Source organism: Oreochromis aureus, linkage group 11 (genome assembly GCF_013358895.1).
Source record: "Oreochromis aureus strain Israel breed Guangdong linkage group 11, ZZ_aureus, whole genome shotgun sequence".
Taxonomy (NCBI): domain Eukaryota; kingdom Metazoa; phylum Chordata; class Actinopteri; order Cichliformes; family Cichlidae; genus Oreochromis; species Oreochromis aureus.
The window spans coordinates 14,235,174-14,262,377 of record NC_052952.1 but is presented as its reverse complement, the minus strand read 5'-3'; the positions used below and the strand labels follow the sequence as shown (position 1 = coordinate 14,262,377).

The 27,204-nt window shown below is 39.7% G+C and overlaps 1 protein-coding gene across 1 annotated transcript in view; it reads right to left on the bottom strand.

Annotated features, from left to right (window-relative positions):
* Nucleotides 1-5,900: 5,900 nt before the first annotated feature.
* Nucleotides 5,901-27,204, bottom strand: part of me1 (malic enzyme 1, NADP(+)-dependent, cytosolic) — a 79,145-nt gene continuing 57,841 nt past the window's right edge. The window contains 10 exon segments of the mRNA XM_031740295.2: nt 5,901-6,444; nt 6,535-6,633; nt 6,729-6,902; nt 7,013-7,155; nt 7,306-7,423; nt 7,535-7,648; nt 7,959-8,056; nt 10,733-10,842; nt 19,298-19,401; nt 25,497-25,658. Coding sequence (XP_031596155.2) covers nt 6,262-6,444; nt 6,535-6,633; nt 6,729-6,902; nt 7,013-7,155; nt 7,306-7,423; nt 7,535-7,648; nt 7,959-8,056; nt 10,733-10,842; nt 19,298-19,401; nt 25,497-25,658 — 1,305 coding nt within the window. The 3' untranslated portion in view covers nt 5,901-6,261.

Sequence of the window (27,204 nt, the reverse complement as noted above, 5' to 3'; positions counted from 1 at the left end):
ACGAAACCAGCAGAGCTTTCAGAGACAATAGCTGACTGTGGCCACAAGATGGCAGTAAAGTAAAGGATGAATCCAAACAGGCGAGGAACTTTGTGACTGCACTGTGTGAGATGAAAGGAGAGAGATCGCTTTACTTTGGCAAGATTTAATTTATGTCTATGTTTAGAGTTCACTTGCCTTGCTTATCCTGACAGAGACCACAGCCACAAACCGACGTGAAAGGCCCAGTTTAGTGACTCAAAGTATCTACCATACCTGCCAGTCAGTGAGTGGGTAGACAGTAAGCAGAAAAGCCCCTAACTTTAATAAACTTCAATAAAGTTTGGATTGGTATGCCATAGAGACAACAACATAGTTTTGTTTTTGTTCTTACATACAACTAAATGTTCTTAAATGTAGATACAATCAGGCACACCAGTAAAGTTTTTACACACACATAAACATATGTCACATAATACCGTTACATGGCTTTAACTTCAAATTATAGCTTCAAACATTTACAAAAATCATGCAAACTTAAACTATATTTCTTGCTTTTCCAAGATGTGCTCTATAAATTCTCTGTAGGTTATAAAGGACTCCATGTGTTTCTTTTATCTGTTTATTTAATCATTTGTATTAGTGTCATTTCAGTTATTACATTATATGTAATATAGTATAGTATAGTATGACAATGTCTAAGCTGACAGAAAGGGGAAAAAAACTGCTAATGGCCCCACTAATTTTTATTTTTCTCAATACCGAAAATCTCAGTTTATGCAATGTTCTAATCCAGGACCTTTATAAGAGTGTCTTTGGACTGACTCGTTTTGCATGGTGGAGCAGAAGTGAGTGATTTAGGTCACATGCAAATGTCTTGCTTGTAATATTTTCAGCATGTGTTGATCCATCTGGAGCTTGCAGCAAAATAATAAGTACAAGCCTGGCTAGCATGTGCCGACATTCAAAAGGCGGCAAAGACATGCTCAAGAGCTAAAGGCAATGTGCTGTAGAGAGGCTTTACAGAACTAGGTTAAAACATTTTCCTCCTCTTGAATTTGTAAAACAATGAACAATGATCAATGATCAACCACAGATTTGGACCTATCACTTGTTGATTTTTGTCTAAAAAGCTCGGTAAAACCTTCATGTAATTGTTCACAAATGCTACAATGTGGCCTATTTTAGTAGAACAGTGTTTTGTTCGGTGGCGAGAGCTGCAGGGAATGATGTCTGCGCACCCTGTGTTGCAACAAAAATTAATTAAACACGACTTTGGGTCGTGATCACACATGTCATGTTAGATTTCAGTGCGAGAATGCCCACGCTGAGCGCAAGGCCTCATCTAATTATGGAAAGGTTGTCAAGGCGTTGGCGCTCCTGCTTGGTATCTGCGCGTGGTACCCGCCCGAGAAACAACAGGCTGTCGGAAACCTGCGCCCACCACTGCCTCTCAGGCTAAAACCTGTGCGACGTGCAGGCCTCACGAACTGTCTGCGAAACAGAGACGTCCCTCCAAATTACTCACAGAATCACTCACAAGGATGGCTGAACGGTAGGGAGCTGCTGAGCAGAGGTTCTCATTCAGTCTACCACCATCTAGGCAGGGCACCGAATTTGCTGAGAAAATAAAAGTCGGTTTTGGTAGCAACTTGTGTTGACTTGCATCACAAAAGGGGTTGTTTTTGTCGTGATTGCAGGAGGTTAATTCAGTTTCAGCTACTAAACTAAGGCCAAGTGTGCCAATCTGGTGCGTACTGTCCACACATCAAGATGCAGATTTCTGTCGCTACGTTTCTTTTGTGACACAGTCACAGGTAGGAAACTTTGATATTTGTTGAAGAAGTTTAGCGTTGTTGTGAAGATAAACACAAAGTTATAGCAAATGAAGAATTTTATTTTCATTTTGTTGGGAGCTTTTGTGCGGTGATCCTTTCACACGCTGAGCAAGGTTAATTCAAAAGGACATAGAAAAGCTGCATGTTGGTTGCGTCCCGTTCTTATTTAGCGGTTGTACTCCACAATCAATACATTTCAATTTTTAATGCAGCCACCTTTATTGAGGAAGAACAAAAAGTGGCATAGTGGTGCAAACAGAATCCTTGAAGTGTAAACTGCTGTCCAGATGACGACAGAGCTGCTTTAGAATTCGCATAGCAGATGTTGCTGGCTGATACACAAACAGGTTACACAAACAGGTTTTAAAAAACCTTCTTGTAAATACTTTATTTTCTTGCCAAGGCTTGTAAGTCTGTGAATGACTTGGAGTTTTATACAACTTACATACAGACACGTCAAGTTTTGGCGATAGAAAAAGATGCCTCGAGAATTTGTTTTCTTCAGTATCCACTTTAAGCTGTGAGGTCCAAAAAACAAAGTTCATGCAGTGTCTTACCTACCAAATAATTCGATTTAACATTTGTATTCTTTTTTTTTTTTTATAAAATCATCTAAACCTTAAAAATTACAGCTGATAGCGAGGTGATGACACCCTAAAATAGCTTTGTTATTTGATATATATTTATTTAGAAACATCTTTAAATTCTATGATAAAGTACTCAAAATATAATTTAATATAATAAAATATTGATCAGAATCAATAAGATATTAAGCAATGTATTCTATTTAGGTAATATTAACCAGTTGTTATCCACATACTGTCGGTGTTATCCAGTTTAATAATCATCTCCACCACTGCCCTAGAGCTGGTGCAATGAAGGAATCTCTTCCTTCTTTTTTTAGACATAAGTGGTGAAAATCGAGTCATGGAGGACTTCGTTTTTGGGGGGTTATTACTGTGCGTATAGTAGTCATTATCTTCATGCATTAGCTACACAAGTTGCAGTAGATGTAAGGGGAAATGACTGTAGAGAAGGTGTTACTTGGTTGGAAAGATAAAAGATGCACTGTGGTGACATTTAAGGCCTTTTAGCGAGCTCTGCTTAGACAATGAATCAAAGCGCCCTCTGCTGGCAGCACATCACCTGAGTAGGAACATTTAAAAAACAAAGCGTATAAACACAGAATAATAAAGGCTGGTGTATAAGGCCTGGGGAGTGTTTCACAGTATCAGGTGACCTCTGTTGATGCCTGATGCACAGGCATCTAAAAACTCACCAAAAAATTCTTTATATTGTCATTAAAGTCCAAGGTTGACTGAACTGTGGAGACAAACTCAAACAAATAGGAGAAACTACATGTCCTGTGAGGAATGAAAGTTATTCTGACCAGTTGTGCGGCCTGGTGGATGCGCAGATGGGGGAGGTTGTTTGGATAAAATGTCAGACAGGCGAGTGGGAGGATGGGTAGACAGACTCACATGGGCGACTTTCCCCTGGGGGTCTTTACTGATTGGCACTGATCAAAAAGGTCTTAGCAAGGTGCCATTTAACATGAGACTGTAAACAAGGTCAAAAGGATGTCGGGTTACAGCTGCCTGTTACCCAGCCTGTGACCAGCAAGGTGCTAGAGAGGGCTGCAGGGTGAAGCAAACACGGAAAGGAAGCAAAGGAGCACTAACAGAATAATCTAAAGTTCAAACTAAATAAATAAACAATTATATTTCACCAGCTATAAAATCTCAATGTGTCTGTGACAATGTGCAAATCAACTAGTTTACCTCAAAGTAATGAAGAACTGTTAAACCTGTTAACTAAAAGTCTTAGGTTTACCTTAAAGAATGGTGGTAGCTGCATAAAGTAAAATAGTGCAAATTGTTTACAGTACCCAAGCTTATCTTAGATATTCTGAAATGGCTAAAAGTAACAGAAATAAAATGAAAATTGCTGAGATATAAATAAACAGTTCAGCTAGCTAACAGTAATAAAAAGAGCTATAACAAAAACCTAATGGACAACTCTTCAGCATCAGTTTTCAGAAAATGCTAACGTTTGCTCAGTTATAGAGCTAATCACTAAAACAGTTCAAATTTTTTTCCCTAGTAAGTAAAAACTATTTGTTAAAAATGCTTAAAGCTAATTCTTTTAATGAATAAACAGTATGAATAAATATAAATAAGTTGGATACTATTTGAATTGAGATATTAAAACACTAGCTATAGGCTAAATAGTTAAATAGCTAAAGGATAGCTAATAAAAATCATATATATATATATATATATATAGCTACATACATACATACATACATATATATTTAAAAAGGAGTAAATGTTATCTAAATGGTGTTACTGACATTAATCAATAAAGAGATGATGCAATGAGATCAAAAACTGAAACAATAGACCATCTACCTAGAGGAATAGATTTGAACCCGACTATGAGGATAAAGGGTTTCTTCCTCAACTATGGATTGTCTGTTAATTTTTGCCATTTGAGATGCTGAACACTCATGCTGACTTACTGGTGTGTTTCTGTGTTGATTTCTAAGGGATGGGCAGAATTAATATCCTGGCAAGTGATTGAAATTAATTTTAAAATCCATTTAATAAAAGAAGGACAGTTCCATGGACAATTTTGTTAATTTATGTTTGTGAAGACACATCTTGAGTAAAATAAGCAGTTAGCAGCACCACTGATGAACATTTACACCTCTGAACTGCATCAGGAACATAAAAAACATAGTATTTAAAGGTGATTTAATGACACATTAGTGGCTGTTTCCACTAAATGAGGTCCTGGGCCTCTAGTGGAGGCAGGCACCATATCATCCTGTGGACTAATTTGCATATTGACAGACCTGCACATACAAAGGGGTAAAAACTCAGTGAAGGTTTTATTCATGGATCCATCTTTGCCCTTTGTCAGGAAAATCTGACCACTAAACATGTAATTTAATTAAAGAAATAACCAGTTTAATTAATTTTGAAAGAGGAACTTGAAATCCTTCCCATGTCTTTTTACCATCTTTTAAAGTAGCTTTATCAAACACCTTCTAGTAGCAACTCTTCACTTTGTAACCTCAGAAAAAACGTTTGGTCAGTTATTTTGAATCACTGACTTCAGGTTTCAAAGATGTTTTTTCCCCCTTGGAAGATAAACTTTTTGTTATTCTTTGATGTTGTGGAATTCTCTGTTAGCTTTCAGCTCTGAATTCTTTTTGAGTGCTACAACTCTCTGTTAGACTGTCTGGTAATAAGAAGATGTTAATCCTTTTATTTGCCTACAAACCAAACACAGCCTTACAAAAGTCAATTATATGTTAGTTTTATAGCTCCTGGGGCTCGCACAGCCACAACTAATAACTGGATGGTGTTGACATTGAGACATATTGATCCTCAGGTCAGAGCAGTGGTTGCCCAGGGCAGATTTGGGGATTTTAAATGGAGCCTGGAACAGTGAAAGTGTGAGGGAAATTTTTTTTTTTTTTAAATAAAGATTGTCTCTCAGATTTTTGCCCCGGGTGAGACTGCTGAACACTGGATGCTGACTGGTCTGGTTGTTTCTTTATTGATTTCAGACAGGGATGGGCAGTGGACTAATCAAGGCCTCTGGTACTGACTGTCTGGCAAGTGATTGATTAATTAATTCATGTAAAATCCTCCTCAATTTAATTCAAAAGGCACCAGAAGGACAGTGAATCACAGCTGGACAATAAAACATTTGGATTGAATTTGGCTCTCTTGGATACATGTGTGCCTTTTTTTCTGGGTGACACAGTTTGTGAATGCATTTCTTTGTTTGAATTTGCTATTAACAAATATGCGCCAAACGAGTTTTCAGCTCAAATCACATTATTAAAAACATAAGTAGAGAAAGGTGATTTAAAAGCAAAGATATGTAAAAGCTCCCTGTTCCACTGCAATGACATAAGTTGGCCTCTAGAGGGAGGCAGAGCACCATATCATTCAGTGGCAGGACCTTTTACACGGCGATTCTCTACAAAACTCAGTGAAGGTTTTATTCAAAGTCTCTATCCATCTTTGCCCCTTTGTCAGTACAAATGTGATCACTGAACATGGAAAATATTAATCAAACAATGTTTATTTGACAAAGAATTTTTTGATTTCCACTGGTACAGTCATAATGCAACATCATGTTACAGTACAATTAAAAGTAACCCGTGAAGGACTTTCCTCAGATTATTGTGAAAAGATGCCTTTGGTACAACACTTCATGACTGCTTTGTCTTCCAGTACTTTTTTAAACATTCCAGTGCTTTTCGATATTTATATGTTGTCGTCACTTATTTCACAGTAACGCATATCAATAAGAAAATTCTAAACAGAGCTTCTCTCATATCCCAACATCACATCTTGATGATGACAGTGCACATCAGTAGTCACCATGCCTTCCCAGGGTTTGCCTGGTCTCTATGTCCAGTGCATTAAAGTTTGCATGACTGCACAGTCATGCTGTCCTCAGGCCAGCGGTACGAGTCAACAACAAAGTCATCATAGTCAGAGCTGTCCTGACAGTGAATCGTATAACCTCACAAAACAATATTAAACCATAACGGTTCAGGGCGTTAGAAAGTGGCCATGTTGTGCTTGTAGGCAAACTCCATGATCTGTAACACACAGGTTTTCATTGTTTCATGTAACTGGACCCAGATATGACAAGATGTATCTCCTGCACTGTGTGCATCTGCTGAGCTCACCTTGACTGCCAGCTTGAAAGAGACATCCCTGATGGTGCTGAGAGGAGGATACAGTCTTCCCTCTGCCAGGTCCTCCTCAGTCACCAGCTGAGCAAGAGCCTGTTTCAAAGCAAAGAAAGAGCAGGTATTACCAGAGAGCACAACAAATTGAAAAGGATGCATATAGACTATGGACTGTGTGTGTGAATGTTTACCTCTGCTGCAGTGAGGAATATTTCCTCAGTAATGTGCGGTAATGAGCAGGCAGTAACACCCAAGCCCACACCAGGGAAGATGTAGGCATTGTTTCCCTGACCAGGGTAGAAGGTCCTCCCATCAGGCAGTGTCACGGGATCAAATGGACTACCACTGGCAAAAATGCCACGCCCCTGCATCACAGAAAAGTATTTATAAAGTATTTACAATGCCTGTTTTCATTAGGGATGATCAAAAAAATCCTTCAAATTGGACACGCATTGGGATGCACAGTCTTCAGCACCTCTGTGAATGTATAGCACTGTTCAGCAGTACATTCAGCTTTGCTGGTCGGGTTGCTGAGGGCAAAGATGATGGGGCATTCATTGAACGAGGCCATGTCCCTGATGATCTGCTCAGAGAAGGCTCCAGCAACAGCTGCCACACCTGGGACAGAAAGCCAGTGATGTGCTGTTTATTCCATTTGGCAACTTTTAGTTGTTTTAGTCTTCATTTTCAGCATATTTAAAACGACCTCACATTCTCACTTTAGTCTACAAATGCATTGGTGACAGATGACATTATACAATGTTTTACCTATGATAGCTGTAGGTTTCATTTCCTTAAAAACATCCTCCTATTAATCATTCATCTGTATTTGCTTATTTCATGTAATTCATATTTTAATCTCTAGATGAGTCAGGTGGTCCCGACCCTAAGAATGAAGATTAAAGTTATTCAGTTATTAGTAGAAACATCAGAGAACAGAAAAAAAAGAGTTAAATATGCATGTTTATAACAGATGTTTGCAGGTTAAGTAAGGTACCTTGACAATGAGACCTTTAGAATCAACCATCCAGATCTTTCTCATGCACTCCTCTTTGGAGAGCCCCTCCTTCACCATGGCCATGGTGATCAGTTCAGCAATCCCCATCGCTGCCTGTGAGCAGACAGAAAGGATAACAGTAGGGTGGTGGGAGCTGACTGGCAGATTTAGTTTCACATGACTAATCCTGCCATAAAATCTCATCAACCTCACAAAACAATATTAAACCATAATGTCTTCTTTCTGTTAGAAAGCGCTTCTAACTGTGGTGAAGAGGATTGAGAACAGTCTTGATTAATGGTAATGAAATCACTGTACTGTTCACTAGTCAGATTGCTGGTGCTCTCTTTTTACAACATAATTAGGTACGTTCTGTCAGCATTAATGGTCTAAGTCTCTTCTTCAGAATGAATTTTGCACCCACCTCTCCTGCCCCTTGGAACACAATGGTATGGTCACTCATTTTGCTTTTGGTGATGCGAAGGGCGGCCAGTAGTCCTGCTACTGCTACTGCAGCAGTACCTGCAGATTAAGACAGAGGAACTTTAGTGCTTGGAGATAATGCAGCTTCACAGGGTTTTTTACTGCAACTCTTCCACTTTTACATTCCGTGTGATAGAAACATGATTCCATAACCAAGCGGGACACATGGGATAAGAGACTTTGCATGTGATCCTGTCACATGATCATTTCATGTGTCATCCAATCTTAGCTGAATGATAACTAAAGTATGAGCTATTGCAGGACACCAAAGTGGTTTAGAACCCAGATTTTGAGAGGTGAGGTGTGCATTTAACTTTCTGGGGACACTGCATCATTTTGACTGCAAAGCCAAGCAAGGGACAAGACTCTCAACATAAGTCAGCAGAGGCATTTATGAGGGTCGACTGCTAACCTGAGTCTGCTGCTCAGAGGCCAGGAGAACTCTGCTTCGAGAGACATTTGTAAATAGAATCTAATAACTATTTTTGAGATTTTCTGACTCATTCTTATCAGGACTCAGCTTATCTTAAAGACCTCATAGTACCATATCACCCCAATAGAGCACTCCTCTCTCAGACTGCGGGCTTACTTGTGGTTCTTGGGTATTTAAAAGTAGAATGGGAGGCAGAGGCTTCAGCTTTCAGGCCCCTCTTCTGTGAAACCAGCTCCCAGTTTGGATTTGGGAGACAGACACCCTCTCTACTTTTGGGCTTAAAAGCAAAGTTTTAGCTTCTAGTTAGCACTGGATCAGGCGATCCTGAATCCAAACTTAGTCACCAGAGATGGGCAGTAACGCGTTAACAAGTAAAGAGTAGGGTAAGGGATTACTATTGGAAAAAATGTAATTAGATTACCGTTACTTTCCTGTAAGAACGCTGCGTTACTGCGTTACTAAAACCGTGATTTTTTTGCGAGAGTGTCTCATGACAATGACACAAGCGAGTGCGACGTTCGTGACAACAGCTGTGTGCAGATCAACAATGGATAATATATCGAGTGCAGGAGAGAGTATGAGCGTGCAGCGTTTAAAGCGTGGAAGTACTGACCTTATTTTGAGTTTGATTCCGTAAAAAGTGACGAAAACATTAGCGTCTGCTGTTCACTGCGTGAGAAGAAAACTTCTTTTTACAGCGAAAAAACCCCTTAACTTCCGAGCAAGCGCCGAGTGCGCTACCACGGAATGGGAAATTCACAGACAAACTCGCGGATTCCTTCACTGACCGCTGTGGCACACCTGCACCAGGGCAAACATCCGCCTGCTATACAGGTGAAGATAGAGCAACAGGACCGCTGAGTCTTTGATTTTATTTATTTTCTGCTGTGTTTCACTTGCATATATTTGAAAGACTGAGTGTAAGCACAAAAAAATATTTTATTTTATGTGCTGGAATGTGCAGAAAATACATTTAAATGTTAAACAAATTTCTTCCAGTCAGAGAATGTTGCATATAATTTAATTTTTGCTTGATGCATAAAGTTAAAAGATTAAAACTAATAAAACAAGTTTTAAAAAGAGACTTTTCCATTTGATTACATTTTGTATGATGGATTATGCAGAAAAAGTAGAATTGGGCTGAAAGATCTATCACTTTATTACCTATTCAGGTTGTAAATCGTGTTTTTAAAAAGTAACTAAGTAACTAAGTAATTAATTACTTTTGAAAATAAGTAATCAGTAAAGAAACAGGATTACTTTTTTGGGGAAGTAATCAGTAATTAGTTACTGGTTACTTTTTTCAAGTAACTTGACCAACACTGTTAATCCCACAGCTATAGGCCTAGGCTGAGGCTTAGTTCTACTTCACTAACCTCTTTTCACTCTCATTGTATTTATACATCACTCTGCATTTAATTATTAGTTATTATTAATCTCTGGCTCGCTTCCACAGCGTGTCTTTTGTTCTGTCCCTCTCTCCTCATCCCCAACTGGTAGCAGCAGATGGCCGCCCCTCCTTGAGTCTGGTTCTGCTGGTGGTTTCTTCCTGTTAAAAGGGAGTTTTTCCTTCCCACTGTCACAAGGGCTTGCTCATAAGGGGCCATCTGATTGTTGGGATTTTCTCTGTATTATTATGTATTGTATTGTATTCTGGGTTTTTATCTTACACTATAAAGCACCTTGAGGCAACTGCTGTTGTGATTCTGCACTATAGAAAAAAGATAAAATTGAATTGAAATTTAACTGAATTCTTTGTTTAATCACACCTTACAGAATCCAGAGAGGGTTAAGTAGAGCAGAATGTGAGCAGATATTTCAGTAGTGAACTTCAGTGCTGACTGATTGTTGTTACTGCTTGTTTTTATTCCTATTGACTTTAATTTTTTACTGTATTCAGTATAAAACCTGAAGTTAAAGTAGGAGTTTACTATCCTTATAAAGTCTGACTTTTTTCATGTGCAATTAGCCGCCCTCAGTGATGTAAAAGTAGAGACTGTGACTCTGCAGTAACATTCCCTTCAGCAGTAAAAATGTACCTACAGCTAAAAAAACCTATCCACTTTTTACATAGCAGGCGAGCTGTCATTAACTTAAGTGTTTTTTAGTCTTCTTAAGGATGCTAATGAAAAAGTCACAGGGAAAAGTTTTGGAAAGTTAAAAAAATACAAGAGCTGAAGGGAAGTTTGGTTTTGACTTCTGGTGTTTTTCCTCAGCTTTTTATCAGCTGTACTGACGACTAGTTTATCCGTCCATGTGTGCGTGACTGTCTGCCGAGTTACCTTGGATGTCATCGTTGAATGTGCAGTACTTGTTGCGGTACTTGCTCAACAGGCGGAAAGCGTTCACATTGGCAAAATCTTCAAACTGAATCAGGCAGTCCATTCCATACCTGTGAACACAAGAGCCGCATTACATCAGGCTGAGCCAAAACGGAGGATGAAAAGGAGCAGGGGAAGGAGAGTCGCTATCTTAACATCTCAAATTCAGCCCACATGAGAGCATTTTTTTCACTCCAGAGGGAGATGCTCGGCAACAGCACTGCTGGCTTTTTGGTGCAAAAAGTTAACAACTGATTGAATTCAAGGTCTCAGCTTACAGAAGAACACTGCTTTTGTAAAATGTACAACAGCTGGTCACAATGAGCTTCAGTGAGCGAGGTCAAACATCCAATAAAAGTGACAAAAAAGGTCAGATCGGAGCAAAAGAACACCGAGCAGTGTTGGACTTGGACCAGCTATCACATGCAATCAACACAGGAGCCGGCGCTTATGAGCTCCTACAAAAACTTTAAACAACCAACCAAACATCAGCCCAGCATTTCACGTCTGTAAACAAGATATAGCAGCCAAATGGAAGTTTCCATGACTTTCAACCGGTTCAGGGATTTCCTGATTTTTGGAGAGCAGAAAAAGGTTTGCAGATGTAGGAGAAGGAAAGCTTGGCCTGGTGTTTGTTATCAGCATACTCAAGCTTGGGTGTTTTTTTTTTTTAAAGTGTTACCCTTATTGCAGTTTTTGACATTTTGGATGATTTTTATGTTAATTTTTGATTTCTGCTTATATTTCATTATTGCTATATGTTATTTGAGTTCTGATCCTCTTTAGTTTTCTAGGGTTTTTGTACCAGTTTAATTAGTTTTTAAATTCTTGGTTTCCATTAAGCATCAGTTACTAACCCAGCCCTGGGGGGCTACAAGCCAGTGTACTCCTACAGCAGTATTGAGCCCAGGCCTGGACCAATGTGGAGGATTGCATCAGGAAGGGCATCCACCCTAAAATCTTTACTAAAGCAGACATACAGGTCATGAAGAATAACATTTCAATACACTGGTTAACAGTGAACACCACCGGTGCTGTTGACCAGCGGACGAGCCGCTTTGGTGACCCCTAAAGGGAGCAGCCAAAAGAAGAAGAAGAAGAAGTATTAAGCTTCATTTCTTATTCTGAGTTTCTTCTGTGTTTATAACTTAGTAAACTGGGTGAATGATGCTGCATTCAAAGCTGAACTTTATTGACAGCTCTAGTTAATCCAGCTAGTGCTAAAAAGTCCATACATGCTGAAATTTCAAGGATACAGCTCTGTAATCAAGAAGCATGAACTTGTCTAATTTTGTAAGAAACAGCTGTCACAATGTTTTTTTTTCTTTCTTTTTTAAGCAATTTATGTAAAATACAGTCTTAAAATAATTTACACCAAATTATGCTCGCTTTTTTTTTGAAGAGAGAGCATCTCTCATCCAAAAAACTTCAGACTCCTTGTGCTCAAATGCAACAAGCCCACCAACTTTGAGTTACATCGCATGAATGGATGTCATAAAAGTGAAAAAACAAAAAAAACCACACACCTGCCTACACACAGATTCCTGAATTTTTAAGTGAGATGGCACTCTTACCAAAGCACACAATGTAAATAGCTGTGTTTTTATTTGCTCCCAGAGATTTGCTTTGCCCGATTCTTCTGTGAGGAAGCAGACTAAAACAGATACAGATGTATACAGTCACAGGTAGAGAGGCAGAAAAAATTTTGTTCATGAAGCTGAGAGCTTTGCCATTCTATTTTATTTTGTAAAGGTGTTTTAATGAAGACAGATGGAATCTATAGTAATGATTGTGAAGCAGTAGCACATGAAGCTAGTAGCTGCTATCCATGAATGTCCACTAGCTCCAAACACGCTGCTTTCTCTTTGAAGAAAAGTCTTGCACTAGGTAACGTTACAAGTAAGACCCTGCAGCAGACTTTGAAACTCTCACATTAACAAAAGATGTGTGAGATTACTGCATCAAAGTCCTTTAAGTTATGTGACTCTCTAAGAGCGTTCAAGAACAGCAGAGAACTGTTTGTGCACTAAGTCCATCAAGACCATAGGAACATTAGGAAAAGGTGAGGTTGTCCGAAACCCGTATGAAAAGCAGAGCTCATGTTTCAGCAACTGAGTGATGGAGGAAATTGGGGACAGGCCAAGCAAACAGAGCGAGTCTCTTCTAACACCTGCAGCCCTGTAAGTGAACTGAGCAGAGAGAGAGGCCAGACATTTTAAAATCCAAGTTCCTCACTTTCTTTTCTCTGTCCCTTTTCAGTCATTTCATAAACCCCCCATCTCGGACCACAAAGGTGTTAGATTATCTGCGCTGTTACGCAGACGTCTCTCTAAAGCTGTTTCCCACTTGTTCCAGTGGCTGCTAAACTGCTTAGATTTGGAGGACGGAGGAGGATGGAGCTGAGCGGAAGCGAGGCTGTAAAAGAACGCATGAGAAGCAACCTGAGTTCAGCTGTAATAAAACTTGATGTCCTTGTGAGAGAGTGCCATTCCTTGGTCAGTGTTAATCCTCGCTGCAGCCACCAATGTCTTGTGCAGAGACTGACAGTGTAGCTGACTTACTGCCAAGACTGCAGCAGTGCTGAAGAGAGAAATGTGTTTTCTATAAAGCAGAGAGCAGCATTAAAGCACTGAGAGCCTGTGCAAAGAGGAGGGATAATGAGGCCAAGAAGGGAGCTATAAACTTTTCATTGTGTTTGGGCTTCAGGAGAAAGGAGACAGGCGACGGGCGAGGATAGATGTGGCCTTGCCCAATCGCCAGCACAGCGCCCTCTGGTACGGTTTGGTGTAACTCTCTGCCGGAGAGGTCACACCAGTTCACGTAGAGCATAGGGAGCGTAGTCCTCTGTGAGGGGAGAATAGTGCTCACTCAATGCAGCTATTCTCAGCAAAACCGTCAAAGCGCTGAAAGATGTGGATTCAAGATCTGAATTCAAGACAGGTCTTTTGAGAGATATTTCAGAATGACTAAGCTGGAAACACACACATATTTATGTGCATTCACTGACCATAAACTACAGACTGACTCTCTGTGGTTGTGGCAGAAAGAAAAGAGCATCTTCCTGCTCCAATAAAGATAGGGGGAGTGTTTCTGACAGCATGTATTTGTGTGCTTTGCTTAAAACACAGCTCACATTGGAGGCCGTTTGTGAAAATCTGTTTTTTTTTCTTGATGACCTGCTGAAACCTGACAATGTACTGCTTTTCCAACTGAATAGAAAAAGAGAGGGAAAAAAAATGGACAAAGAAGCAGGATTTGCTTTTATGTGTGCTTTAAAGTATCAAGGGCAGAAACCTAACCAAGCCCGGGCCCACCCAAAAGATGAAAAAACACTCGCCATACTCCTGACTGTGCTGTGAAAAATGCATAATCTCTGAGCAGAACTGGGGAGAGGTGCACAGGCTGTGCTAAGGCAGAATGAGCTGTAATTGTACAAAAATAAAATGCAGATGTTTAAACAGAAGGTTCCACTGTGGATCCTGTGCCATCGGTTGTTACGGATTGGCAGCAATTAAATTAATCGGTCATTCAAGTCCACTTTAAACTTAAGTAACACCATCAATGAAACAGTCAGTGGGCATCAGTACTGGAACAAAGAGCCGTAAAAAGAAACAGGAGAGTAGTAAATGGTTGGTGTAGAAAAAGTTGGTGTTTGAGGGCAACTCACACGTTGTTTTAATTAATGTGTACTTTTTTAAACACTTAAAGGGCTGTGCCTGGGTAACAACGCAGAAAAAAAGGGTCAATGTAACGTTGATAATATCTCAGTGTCATTTAGTTTTACAGTTATTTGTATGAAGTATAATTATGAATCCTACCAATATACTGTAAAATAATTTATATGTTTCTTGCATTTACTATTGCTTTAAAGTTCAGCTTTGAAATGCTGAAATTTAGTGCGTAAGAACCTTACAATTCAAAATGAAGATCAGGACTTGCTGGGAGGTTTTGAGACTTGATGCTCATCTACATTATATAAAACAGTGACTTTTTTTTTTCTCCGTGTTATTAAAAAGATAGAGATGGATTAAGCCTGCCACTGGATAGGGGTGAAAGGTCATGTTTGGTCTTGGAGCCTTGCTTTGTCAACAGCGGTTTCTGTTCACAGAGTTTCTGAGTACCAAAAAGGGCCTCGTGGGAAAGCCCTCAAAATGGGACAGAGGGCAGGAAAAACCAAACAGCTGTTTAAGAATGTAAAACATGACAGTGAAAAGACTGTATACAAAAGATGGACTTTAACACCATGAACCAGAACAGTAGCTAACAGTAACTTGTGGCACATAGTCATTGTTTAGTCTGGTATAGAGTTTCATATGAATTTCACTGTTTTATTTAAGTCAGTACATTATTTTCAACTGTAAGACTAAGCAAAGGACAGTCAGCCTTCAAATTTTACATACCACCCTTATCCTACACCACTAGTTGTCTCTTTTATTCCTTGATTATGCTCTTAGAGGTTTCTGATGCTGACTGAGAAAACAGGTTTTCGAAGCTTATTTGAAGGTTATGCTATATTAGTGCTAGCTTTTAGTGTAAGCCAATCATTCATCCTCCACTTCTAATTTAAAAGGAATAAAAATAGGAAACAACCACACAGGCAGTAAAGACTACCCAAGCTTTCCTTTCATGGGACAGAAATCTGAGCTACTGGATTAGAAAAAAATAGGTCCTATTTTTACTTAAAACCTTTTTTTTCCCTGTGATTTGTGACAAAAATGTTGTCAGAAAAAGAAAAGGAAAGACTCTCAGACTCATTGTTTTCAGATTTTATAGTCTCTTGGCACTTAGTGTGAAAGCAGTCTAATATATTGAGAGTAAGTGCTTACAACAATAATATTAATGTTTAACAGTATATAAAAAAAAAAGAGACATGAGCCGACAGACGCGTTCCCATGTGGCGAATCACTCAGACGTTTGGTGTTATGTCTGTATTTCTGAGGAGTTAATGAGTGACCCAGCTCCTACAGGAAATGTGATCTGGCTTCATCTGAGACTTAATGAAACTTGACTCTCCACTAAGAGGAAGTAGGTGGAAGTCATTTATGCTTGCACTGGTCGAGGAGGGGGAGACTGAAATCAGAGGAGAAGATATGAACTTCTTTTCGTGCAATCATGATGGCTGCAGGAGCCAAGGTGGACCTCAGCAAAGAAGGTCACGGACAACGGTGCTCTGTCCAAACACAGCTGTCGAACCAGTGTGCATACACGTGTGTTTGTGTACACACACACGGCTGTCTGCTCCCTCCGTCCCTACAGGGGTTTGTGGCTGAGGCCTTAATAAATTCCCAGCCCCCTCTCACTCTCCAGAGAGCAAGCATCTCTCAGCACACATTATTTCCTCAAATCCCTGAGCCGTCATTAAAAAAAAAGGCACATTCTGCATTCTTTCTCTTTTCCTCTGTTGGTCCTTTTATCCATGTATACGTCCATCAGTCTGTCTGGCTGTTTCTTAGTCTCTCATTTCAAAAATGTTAATACATTTGATTGTAGTCAAGTAGTTTTTGCATGATAAATACCCTACCCTTAAGTCTATTTCTGTAAAATACAGCACAGCCCTTCCTAAAATGACTGGTTTTGACATCATGATGGAAAATGTTTCCATATGACCAACACTATACAGTATGTCAGGGAGTATTTTGGCCTCCAAGGGTCTTTTAATTAAATTAATTTACCTAGGGTCTTTTTGGTTCCTCCTCTTTCAGCTCTCTGCATGGTTTCTTCATGCAGGAGTCTCCAGGTGGGGCCCTAAAACTATTTTAGGTACATCTGTGCAGGTCTCCAAATCGAGCTCACGTACGTTTGGCCTACCCATTGTCTTTCTCCCCCTCCTATGATCCACGCCTTGTGGTTATTAGTCTGTTTTTACTTTCCATACGCTGACTTTTATCTAATTGTTTTAGTTAGAGTGACGATAATCAAAGGAGAATTGTTTTCCCCATTTGCAATAATTTATGCTTGGCTGTATGGCTCTGTTCTGGGATCTCCTCTCACTCTATGCATTTGTGAAAAATCAGGTAAAGATCAGGTAAAGACAGCAGCAGCAAGAACAGAACAGCGTCAGTGACAACACAAAGCATTTGCTTCAAAGCAGCCTGCAGATGTGGAGTATTTCAGTCAGCTAAAGCAGGAAAATAAAAACAAATTTTGTAAGTGTATCTGTTATATTAATTATACATTATTTAATATAATTCATTATCATCTCAGTGTGTTGGTCCAGTACAGGACTGTGAATTCTTGAATACAGCTTACTTTAGGCCTTTCCTTTTTGAATTCCTGTGTCTAATACTAAAATGGCACAAATGGCATCTAAATCAAACAATTTCCATGTACTTGTTTATCTCACTGGCTTCATCTGATTTTTTTTGCCCAAATCTATCTTTTAAAGTAATGAACACTTTATTGTGACCTCTCTGGGTTTGGATAACTTCCTCTAGTCTCATTCAGACCGCCACTGTGATTTCACAATGGACCACAAACTTGCAAAAAGGGCAAAGATACTCTTTTGTGTCAACCCCACGTGGCCTTCGTGCTGGTGGTCACCACTGGTGATGGGACGCGGCTATGACCCACAGACAGAACAACCTAAAAATGTGTTGTGTATCTGGATGCACTTGAAAAGTTGAGATAATTCTTAACGAATCCAACAGAAAAAATGTCTGCCCCAAACTTGGCTCTGTGGGACTAATATTTAAATTGAGATGCACTGTTTTGACACAGTGGAAGAAATCCAGGGTACACCATGCAGGTAGCCATCTAAAAGTAACAGCAGTACCTGAATAATCACAGTAGTTCAAAAGGAGCTGACCTTAAAGTAGAAAGCAGAAAAATTTAAATCTGGTAGCCTATGTTTTTGGCTTTTTATGGCCATTTTTTAAATGGTACTCTTTTTTTTACTTGAGTCTAAAAAAGTTTAAACCATTTTCCAGCTTTTCAAGGACAAAACCTGTAGAGCTGCAATGAAGGTTGCAATGCAATGAAAGTGGATTTCTAAGTTTGAAGCAAATCATCAAAATGCTGAGCAGAAATGTGAAGTTCAAAGTTTCCCAACCTCGGCAGAGCTGTGGCTTACCCTGTTCTGTGGGTGTGTGCAGGAGCAATGAGATTATGAGATAATTACTTTCATTTCTGCTAGCAGACAAAAGCAGCACTGAACCTGATTCTTTTGTGGAGTTGGGAGTCTGGCCTGAAATCAAACAGCGGGTTGCATCACCAACCATTTGCCTTCGAACTAAGAAGTATTCTTGAAACAGTGGATTAAAAAGACTTCTCCTTATTGATGATGAGTCAATCTGGAGTATTTTAGTTCATGTTTAGTTTCTTAGAAAACTAAACATGAATATTACTTAAAAGACTGCAGAGCTGTAATCATTCATTGAATCTCTGAGCCCATAATTATTCATTTTCCGCCAATCTGGCTCCTTTGGGGAAAAAGCATTGCTGTTCCCTGTAGTTGGGAAGCTACCCGGTTATTAGAGTCGTGGCTTGCTGTTGCCAGCTGGAGGGGGCCCAGACCCAGACTTCTCCCTCTGGACTCCAGCCTCCCTGGGTTAGGATGAGGCTCTACCAGCCGTGTGTGTGTGTGTGTGTGTGTGTGTGTGTGTGTGTGTGTGTGTGTGTGTGTGTGGTTGTAATGGCTCCATGGTACACAGACATGTCTGAGACTCCAGTAAACAAAGGAGGTACCAGTCCCAACAAGAAGCAATAGCACGTCCACAATAATGTTAGGTCAGAAAAGAGCAATAAAGTTTAGCTCTGATAATACAAATCAAGTAAGTGACCATACAAGACACTAAATAGTTCAGTCCCTTACTGTGGCTCCAAGTGAAAGAAGCCAAAGCTAACCACAAATAAGGTTTCACATGTTAACATGACATCACAGATCTCAATTACAAATTCTCTTTGATTGGGAATAACACGACCAGATACTTTCCCTGCATTGGATTACTGGGGTAAACCCACAGAAAAGGCACATTCCTCCACAAACCAGAGGTCTCCACCAGTTGTGTGAGCGTCTCTCACATCCTTTGTCACATTCTCCAACCATTTAGTATAAACCAGTTTATGACAAACAACAAAGCTTTCCCTTTATCCTTGAAAGAAAAGAAAAGAGCTCGATCTTGATTTATTAATAAGAAACAAATGTTTGTGGACAGGTCCAGAATAGTTGCTGCCTACTCAATAGCCAGTTAGCTGGTTTCAGTCATCTGTCTGAAAGAAACATGCCAATAAAATCAAAAGCTTCACTGACTCTCTGATCACTTTTCAATAAGCCAATGCTGCCATTCAGCCAGTAAGCAAGAGTTTTGATGAATATTTCTTAGCAACCTAAACTTCAGAAAAGTTCAAAGAAGGTGAATCAATGTGACTCAAATTCCAGACCCTTGAATCCCACAAAATTTGGCTGCATGGTAAAGCATGCACTGACCATGCTAAACTGCTTAACGTTTTCCCTTTAAGAGTGCAGCACGCTGAAATGGCGATAGCAGGCCGCAAAGAGGAAGTGGGCAAATGATAAATTGATCATACCTGTCTGATACAGCCTTCATAAATTCATCCAGCAGGTCATCGTAGGCCTGGCCTCGCACTCTCTTATGTCTCAGTCCAATGTAGAGAGGGTCTTTCAGCAGAGCCTGTAAAATCACAGGAAGGAGAGGAAAGGGCAACACATGAGAAAAGAACGTTAAAATCCTAGGAAGACTGAAGCTATGTAAAATAGCACTCCTAAACTGATACTGCAGAACCAGAGATATTGCCTTTTTTTACCCTACTCTATGTCAAACTATACAGTAGTTCTGTTTTTTGTTTTTTTGTTTTTAAACTAAGATTGTAAAGTGAATCCAATTCAAAATTTCCACTTTTCCATCATCTACAATGAAAGACAACAACTGATGGTAGAGACAAATGAAACTACGAATGTAAATGTGTGACTGTGTGAGCTATAAAAAACTGTTTTCTAAATGTACAGCAATTAAACAGCGAAAGGGACCCTTCAGGCTGAGGAAATGAAGGAGTGACCTTTGACCTTTGGAGTGAAGTGATAAAAGCAAGCGTGTGTTTAAGAGACGGGGAGCGAGGGTGACTGTTGTGTGTTAGGTGAACCAAAATTGCCCACAGGAGTGCCCACAAAGTCTGCTTTGATGCATCAGGGCATATTTCCCCTGAAATGTGACAATGGTCAGGGATGAAGGAAATAAATTACAACTGCTCTCATGTCGGTAACAAAGCTGATTTTTGTGTGTGCACACACAAAAATTAATTGGTAGGAAAACCTCTGTAAACACTCTTCAGGACAATTCATGAGCTCAGTTGCAAGTTTTCAGGTCATGAAGTTCATTTTGTAAATGATCAAGTAAATGAGTAAAGTAGTACTTTTTAAGAACAAACAAAATAAGATTAAAAAAAAAATTGCTTATTGGGTAATGACTTTTCAGCTTGCAATGTCCTTGTTTTCATAGTCAAGCCCTTTCCCCATTTGTGAAGTCTATTTCAATACCATTCTGGCTTGATCTACAACCTGCTTCAGAAGATGGATAATGATGGGTGAAGAGAACTAAAATTCAAGACATTAGTAATAATAATATCCTGTGATAACAAGTGTATTCAGAACACAGCCTGAAGTACAAATTCAGGAGGTCTTTCATCCTCCAGCATGGTGCACCTGTCACATGCAGTGTCTAATAATACAAAAACAATTTCTAGCTAAATCTACACGTGTTGCACTCTGTAAACACTGACTTCATTTTTGATGACAAAATTTGGGGAACTGCTCCACAGTGCAGTCATGCCTCGCTGGGACAGACGACCTTTACTTATGGAAATGGATAATTAAAGGGTGGCACTACGATCAATGCGGCTTGGAGAAGGGAGAAGCCACCTTTCCATGGCAGGGTCAATAGTCACCATGTCCAAGAACAGCTCAAAAAGCTTATTTAAGACAATATTTATTTGAAGTTGACAAGTCATTTCCTGGCAGTGGTGGCCAAGCTCAACTGTAACCAAAACAAGCAAAACATTTTCATGTGGTCCCACAAGAGTTCTGATATCCCTGATATCCGAGGGAGCAGCAAAAGTTTTTGTGTCACTCAGTTCATTTAGAAACTGTGAAAAAACCAAACCCCTGCTTTTTAAGGTGAAAGAGAAGAAGTCGTGAGTGATTTTCAAGTGTTCTGACCCCGTTGACACTGTGCTGAACTGTTGACATGAGTTGTCTTTCTGTCCCAGATTATCTGCTGCTGATTGGCTAAGCTGTCCTTTGTGCTGCACAGGCCCTCTTCTCTCAGAGGGGATTAGTCCTCGTGTATGGCTTTACAGTCTGTGCTTGTGAGACACAGGAGCTCCTATTTCACTCGTTTCCACACTAAAGACTTCAACTTCAAGATAATAATATAGATCTATATTCAAATGACTTGTTGTGCCTAGTTGAGTTTAATATACGTGTCACATACAACATTAAACTTTGAATAAGAGGTGAAACAAGACTGGACATTAACACTGCACGTCTTCTACCTGTCTGAGCCAGAAGACACCCAAGCGCTGAAGTCTGATAGCCCACCCAGGACTCGCACAAACAGCATATTGTTCAGGATGACATCACACTCTCATTTCAGCATGAGTCAGACCCAGAAACAGACAGACAGACACAATCAGGGGAGATAACAGGGTGAAGCAGAGAAAAAAAAATCAGACTACTGGAGAAAATGTTTACTTTCCTTCATGCTGTGTATCTGTTTCTGAAACCCTCTCCCTGCAAGCTCAAGCTGCTTTGTTTGCATGTTCTCTGTGTGAGAAAGCATTAAGAACTGTCCAGATACAGATATTTTATTGCCGGGTCTCACAATAGTTTACACAGCTCACACATGTGCTGCTTAAATCTTGCTGCTTAAATAGCAAGATAGCTACAGAGCATGCTCATAAACTAGTCCAGTTTTAGTTATTAGGAGGAGTGGGCTCAACACTTCTTCGCAATCCATTCATTATCTTAAACACTTATTTAATTCAGGGTCACAGGGGGTGCTGGAGCCTATCCCATCTGTTCTAGAGTAAGGGCAGGGTACACACCTGACTGGTCGCCAACCTATCATAACAGTCGCTCACACCTACAGCCATTTTAGAATCACCAATTAACTTAACTGGGGGAAGTCTTGGGACTGTGAGAAGAAGCTAGAGTACATAGACAAAATGCAAACTCCACACAGAAAGACTCCAGTTTCGATTAAAACCAGCACTGCTGTGAGATGTCAGTGCTAACCAGCACCCCACCAGGCCAACTAAATCTAACATATAAAGAATAAAAGTACATTCTAATTCCTGCAGTGACTGCTGTCCTTCACAGAAAGACTCCAGTTTCGATTAAAACCAGCACTGCTGTGAGATGTCAGTGCTAGGCTCAGCTGTCTGCCATCACCAGTTTGGGGCTGAGGGGACTGAGACAGGACAAAAGATGTACTGTGGAAGAGAGCCAGAGATGAATGATAACTAATGATTAAATAAGTCAAAGGAGATAAGCGAAGAAGAAATACGCCCCACAGTAGTCTAAGCCACTCTGATGTTTGTTATCAAGACAAATATGGAGCTACAGTCAGAAGCTGGTTAGCTTAGCTCAAGCAGAAAAGGTGGTGTGAGTTGATTGTGTTACCTCTGGACAGAGACGTGCTTTGGTTTTGCTAAGCTATGCTTAACAGTAAAGCTGCTGGCCTTAGTGTGGCAGCAATCTTTTCATCTAACTCTTGGCATGAAAGCAAATAAGTCAGTGTCACAAAATGTGAACTTTTGGTTTAAAGAAAAAAACAGAGGTATGTCTAGCTTGTGGGGGCCTGCATTCTTGACTGTTTGGATGGATGCCTGCCTCTCTCTACCCCTACATCCACTCAAGGACACACATAATCCCATAATAACAGCCATTTTAATAATTAGCTAGTGCTACCACTACCACATAGCCTTCCACCTCCATGTGCTCCCATCATTCCTGCAGAGTAAAGCGAGTTACCAGTGGCAGCAGGCAAGCCTGCCTTCCATATCAAACTGGTCCTGAAGAACCACACATGTACACACTCACATAGCAGTCTATTTATCCTATTACGTCTCATTTATTCTGTCATCTCTTTAGAATAACAGAAAAATGGAAGTCATTCATGGCCAGGCAGACCACAGCAAAAGCTCTTGTACAGCTATTTATAGGCTGAATGAGCAGCAGAAATATATATCTGTATGTTTGTGAGTGTCAGACATGTATAGTAAATCTTATATCTAACACAACATTAAAGGAATGTGCTGGCAAAGAAAGATTCTTGAGCTCCTTTTCAAGATTTAAGAAGATTCATATAAATCTAATATACAGTGGTGGTGAAGTCACTTGAAAAAGCAATACATTTCTCGGTGTATGTGACTCAACATGGAGCAGCAACACTCAAAAAAATCCATCTGAAGCCATCTGTTTCATAAGGCCTTCAAACTAAAACAATCTAACAAATAGTCTGAACATATAAATATGAGATGTGTGGAGTTCTCCTCTTTGTACAAGCTAACCAATTACTTCAAAACCTGAAATAATCACTCAACTGAATGAATCAGTAAGACAACAAATAAGCTGACTTTCATTAAGTATTAACTGAGATTACCTACTATATGCTAAAAAAAATTTGCAAACATGAGCAACTGAAGAAGAGTAAGCACTGTGTGATTTTATTGGAATTCCAATTTTATTGGAATTCGACGTGAAAGACCAATACAGTATTGGTCGTTCATGTCGAATTCCAATAAAATTGATTCATGTTTGTGGCTGTAATGTGACAAACTGTGGAAAAGTTTAAGGGGGCCGAATACTTTTGCAAGCCACTGTATATGCTATATCTATAGAGTGGGTTGTCTACCCAGCACAAACACAAAGGTCTGGAAGTTAATTGTGTTTGGACAGAAGCAGCATAATTTTAATTTTCCTGTGACAGAAAACCCCACACTCTAACTTATAATTGGTATGGAATCACCCCACCATCATGTTTTTGGAACAGAGAAAAAACTTCATGCAAACACTACAAAGCCCCCAGCCTACCAGGTGATTCAAACAGGGAACCTTCTTGCTATGAGGTGCCTGTGCTAACCACTGCAGCACTGTACTGCAAGAACTCCTTTATAAGACGGCACATACTTAAGCAGTCAAAAAACTGTGTCACTGTTTTGGAATGAGGTAAAAAGACACTCTGGGATAAGAGCAAGTATGGATCAAGACATTCTATAAAGACCTGTTAAAGCTGTGCTGTGATGCCCATAAATGTCTAAAACTGCTGTCATGTACCCAAAGATCTGCAGACAGTATTATCACCCTAAAATAACATCACTTAAACAGAGCAGAAGATTCAATGTGGAAAACTAGAGTCTGTAGCGATGACAGTACAGGAAAAGGTCAAAAGGTAGAGCTATAGTAAGCAGACTTATAAAGATAAAGAGCTGAGGTGCAGGACTTGGAAGAATGACTTATTCCAGTTAGAATGGCAGGAAAAAGACTAATGTAATATTTTTTATGAGGTTTCTGGGAAGAGAGCAGTGTTTCTGTTGTTATTATGCAGGGGATTTTTGCTGTGAGCCTAAATTCTCTGATGGCGACTGCACTGAGTAGATGTTATCTACAGTTCATCAAAGAAGACATCACCTGCATGTTCTCAAAGGTTTTCTTGGCCTCTGACCAGTCTAACTGCTCTTTGAATTTCTTCCTGGTGCTTAATATTTCTTCTTTCACTTTATTTGCACACTCCACTACTCTTTCAAATGTCTCACCCTTAATCCACTCGAGACATCTGCTTGGAATGAAACTAAAGCCCAGGACTGAGTCATCCAAAGATGGTCTCGGAAAAATGAAGGATATCTACTGACGGATGGATCTCAGCTGTGCTGGGCACACAAGCATCTGAGTGTGCCACGCCCTTAGCGAAGGCCAAGAGTTGTGTATATATAGAAGCACACGAAGAGTATTCTTAGTCTGTTTAAGGCTACAGAAACACGTGCTCCTTGCCCGGTTTGCATCGTCTTTCAGAGCTGCTGACATGCAGAACAGGGTCCATAGATGGATGTCTACAGCTCTGTTGGCTGCTACTCCCACAAACTGGCAAAGAGGAAAGGTGCTTTCCCAACTGGCACCCATCAATGGAGCTGCTAGCCTTGGTTAGGTAAAGGGTATTTCCTGGTTGTAAAGTGTGAGATTTGTTTTCTTTTTCCCGGCTGACTTCTAGTCCTCCCCACCAATGGGGGGATTAACCACTCTAGCCCAAGGCTATTTTACTGAATTAGTGCCTGAAAAAACATACCTTAATTTAATCTGTAAAAGCCCCACACTGTTGGACCAAAGTGAACAATCCTGGGCTTTATGGATAAATGACATGGGAGAGAAGTTTAAAAGACGTTTTTCACCATGGCCACAAACTTCAAGAGGTCAAATACTTCTAAATTCAAGAGACAACAACTTAATGAGCCAGTGATACAGAAGTCACTCTTCATCATAGTCATGTAGACAGCCAAGTGTGCCATATATTGCACTGCTTAGGGTTTAATACTAAATATCTCTCTCAAAGGTAACAAAATGCACCTCGCAGTACCTCTAAAGCTCACAAATCAACATGTCATTTTTTATCTTAACCTTGTTTGTTTAAGTTGTCTTCAATTCATACAGCATTATAAAAGTACCAGAAAAGATGCTGCTGTAGGGACTCAGTCATATTCAGAGCTCAGCTCTTACCTCATTGTCTGTGCCAACGTCCAGCATGACAGGTAGGCACTGCTGTGGTGGCATACCTCCACAGGCTGTGTAAAGGGCCAGCTTGCCAACTGGGATTCCCATGCCATTGCAGCCGAGGTCCCCCAGCCCGAGGATCCTCTCTCCATCCGTCACGCACACAGCCTGTTAACAGATTAAACGGTCAGCCATAAAAACGGCATACAGAGGTCACACCAGAGATCTTATTATCTTATTGTTTTTATTAAAAATCTGTGCATGGTTCAACTACATTCTGGTCAAAGGAAATTACCCAAACTTTTTTTTTCCCATATTGGGATATCAGATTCTTACTAGTCACATTAAATTTGCTTAAATAAATAACTTTGCTTAGCCTTAGCCTTACTTTGCTTCAACTCCAACCTTTTTCATCAAAACAAGTCCACCCCACTACCAGGAAACATGTTTTTTTCCTCAGAATGAGTCAGGCACTCCTACACCCACCTGGCTTTCCACTCACAAGTCATTTTACTTATTAAGAGATAAGTTTGTCATTGGGTTGTTTCCACAATATACATATATATATATATATATATTATATATATATATATATATATATATATATATATATATATATATATATATATATATATATATATATTATATATATATATATCGCTTTTCATGTATATATATATATATATATATATATATATATATATATATATATTATATATATATTTAGTATATATAAATAAATCAGTTGTGTACTGTTTAATATCAGCAGCAGAACACTTTAATGCAAAATGTTCCTAATTCCGAGTGCTTTTCTTTTTTTCCTTCAGGTCTTTTTTCCAGCACTGCTATGACGCAGAAAGCTCTGGCACAAGGATTTAACAGCCTTTTTCTCCCATAATCTGAATGTTTAAAGAGTGCCATTAGCTTTCTGAATTTATCAAATGCACAGCACCCTTACGAAATACCATTAGCAGCTTATGTTTTTTCTATCACTTGCTAATATGTGACAGAAAAGCAGCCAAGTCCTGTCAGTGGATGGCTACCTTGGCTCCAGCGTGCCCTCTGTTAAAGTAGGGCATATTAGGCGAGCTTATCATAAGACCACCCTGACAATGAGAGGCGGCATGTCAGTGCCGAGGTAAATGCCGTGCTGTTGACAGCTGCGAACAGGTGGCTGAGGCTGCAGGTATATTTGACATGCCAAGAATGCCTTCTGGTGTCGTCATTCTAAATATGGCTAGATTATGACTTGCACATAGTTGTGCTATACACAAGATTAAAGAAATAGTTGGGGTTTTTGGGAAATTGGCCAGTAGGACAGGTCAAGGGAATCAATGCCAAAGTCTTCCAAGCCCCAGAGATTACTGGATTTAGAGAGAGCCCCTCTAATCATCTTGAAATATTTAGTGTAGTCATACTGTATTAAATGGATAATTATGCATCTCACCATTATAAATATCACCATCTTATGGTTTGTTTATGGTCTTATTTTAAAAAGAAACACCTTCAGTATACTTTAGTAAACCATTCAGTATTTTCTTTTCTTTCCATTAGCAAACAGTCAGTTTTTATTTAGTTGCATAAAAGAACCAAAGCCAACACTTCTCTGCTTCATAACCCTGTCATGTAATAATGCCAAGTCCCATCCTTCATTCATCATGAAATCCCCATATAAAGCACAATGTAGCCAACACATGGTCATGCACATTTCCAT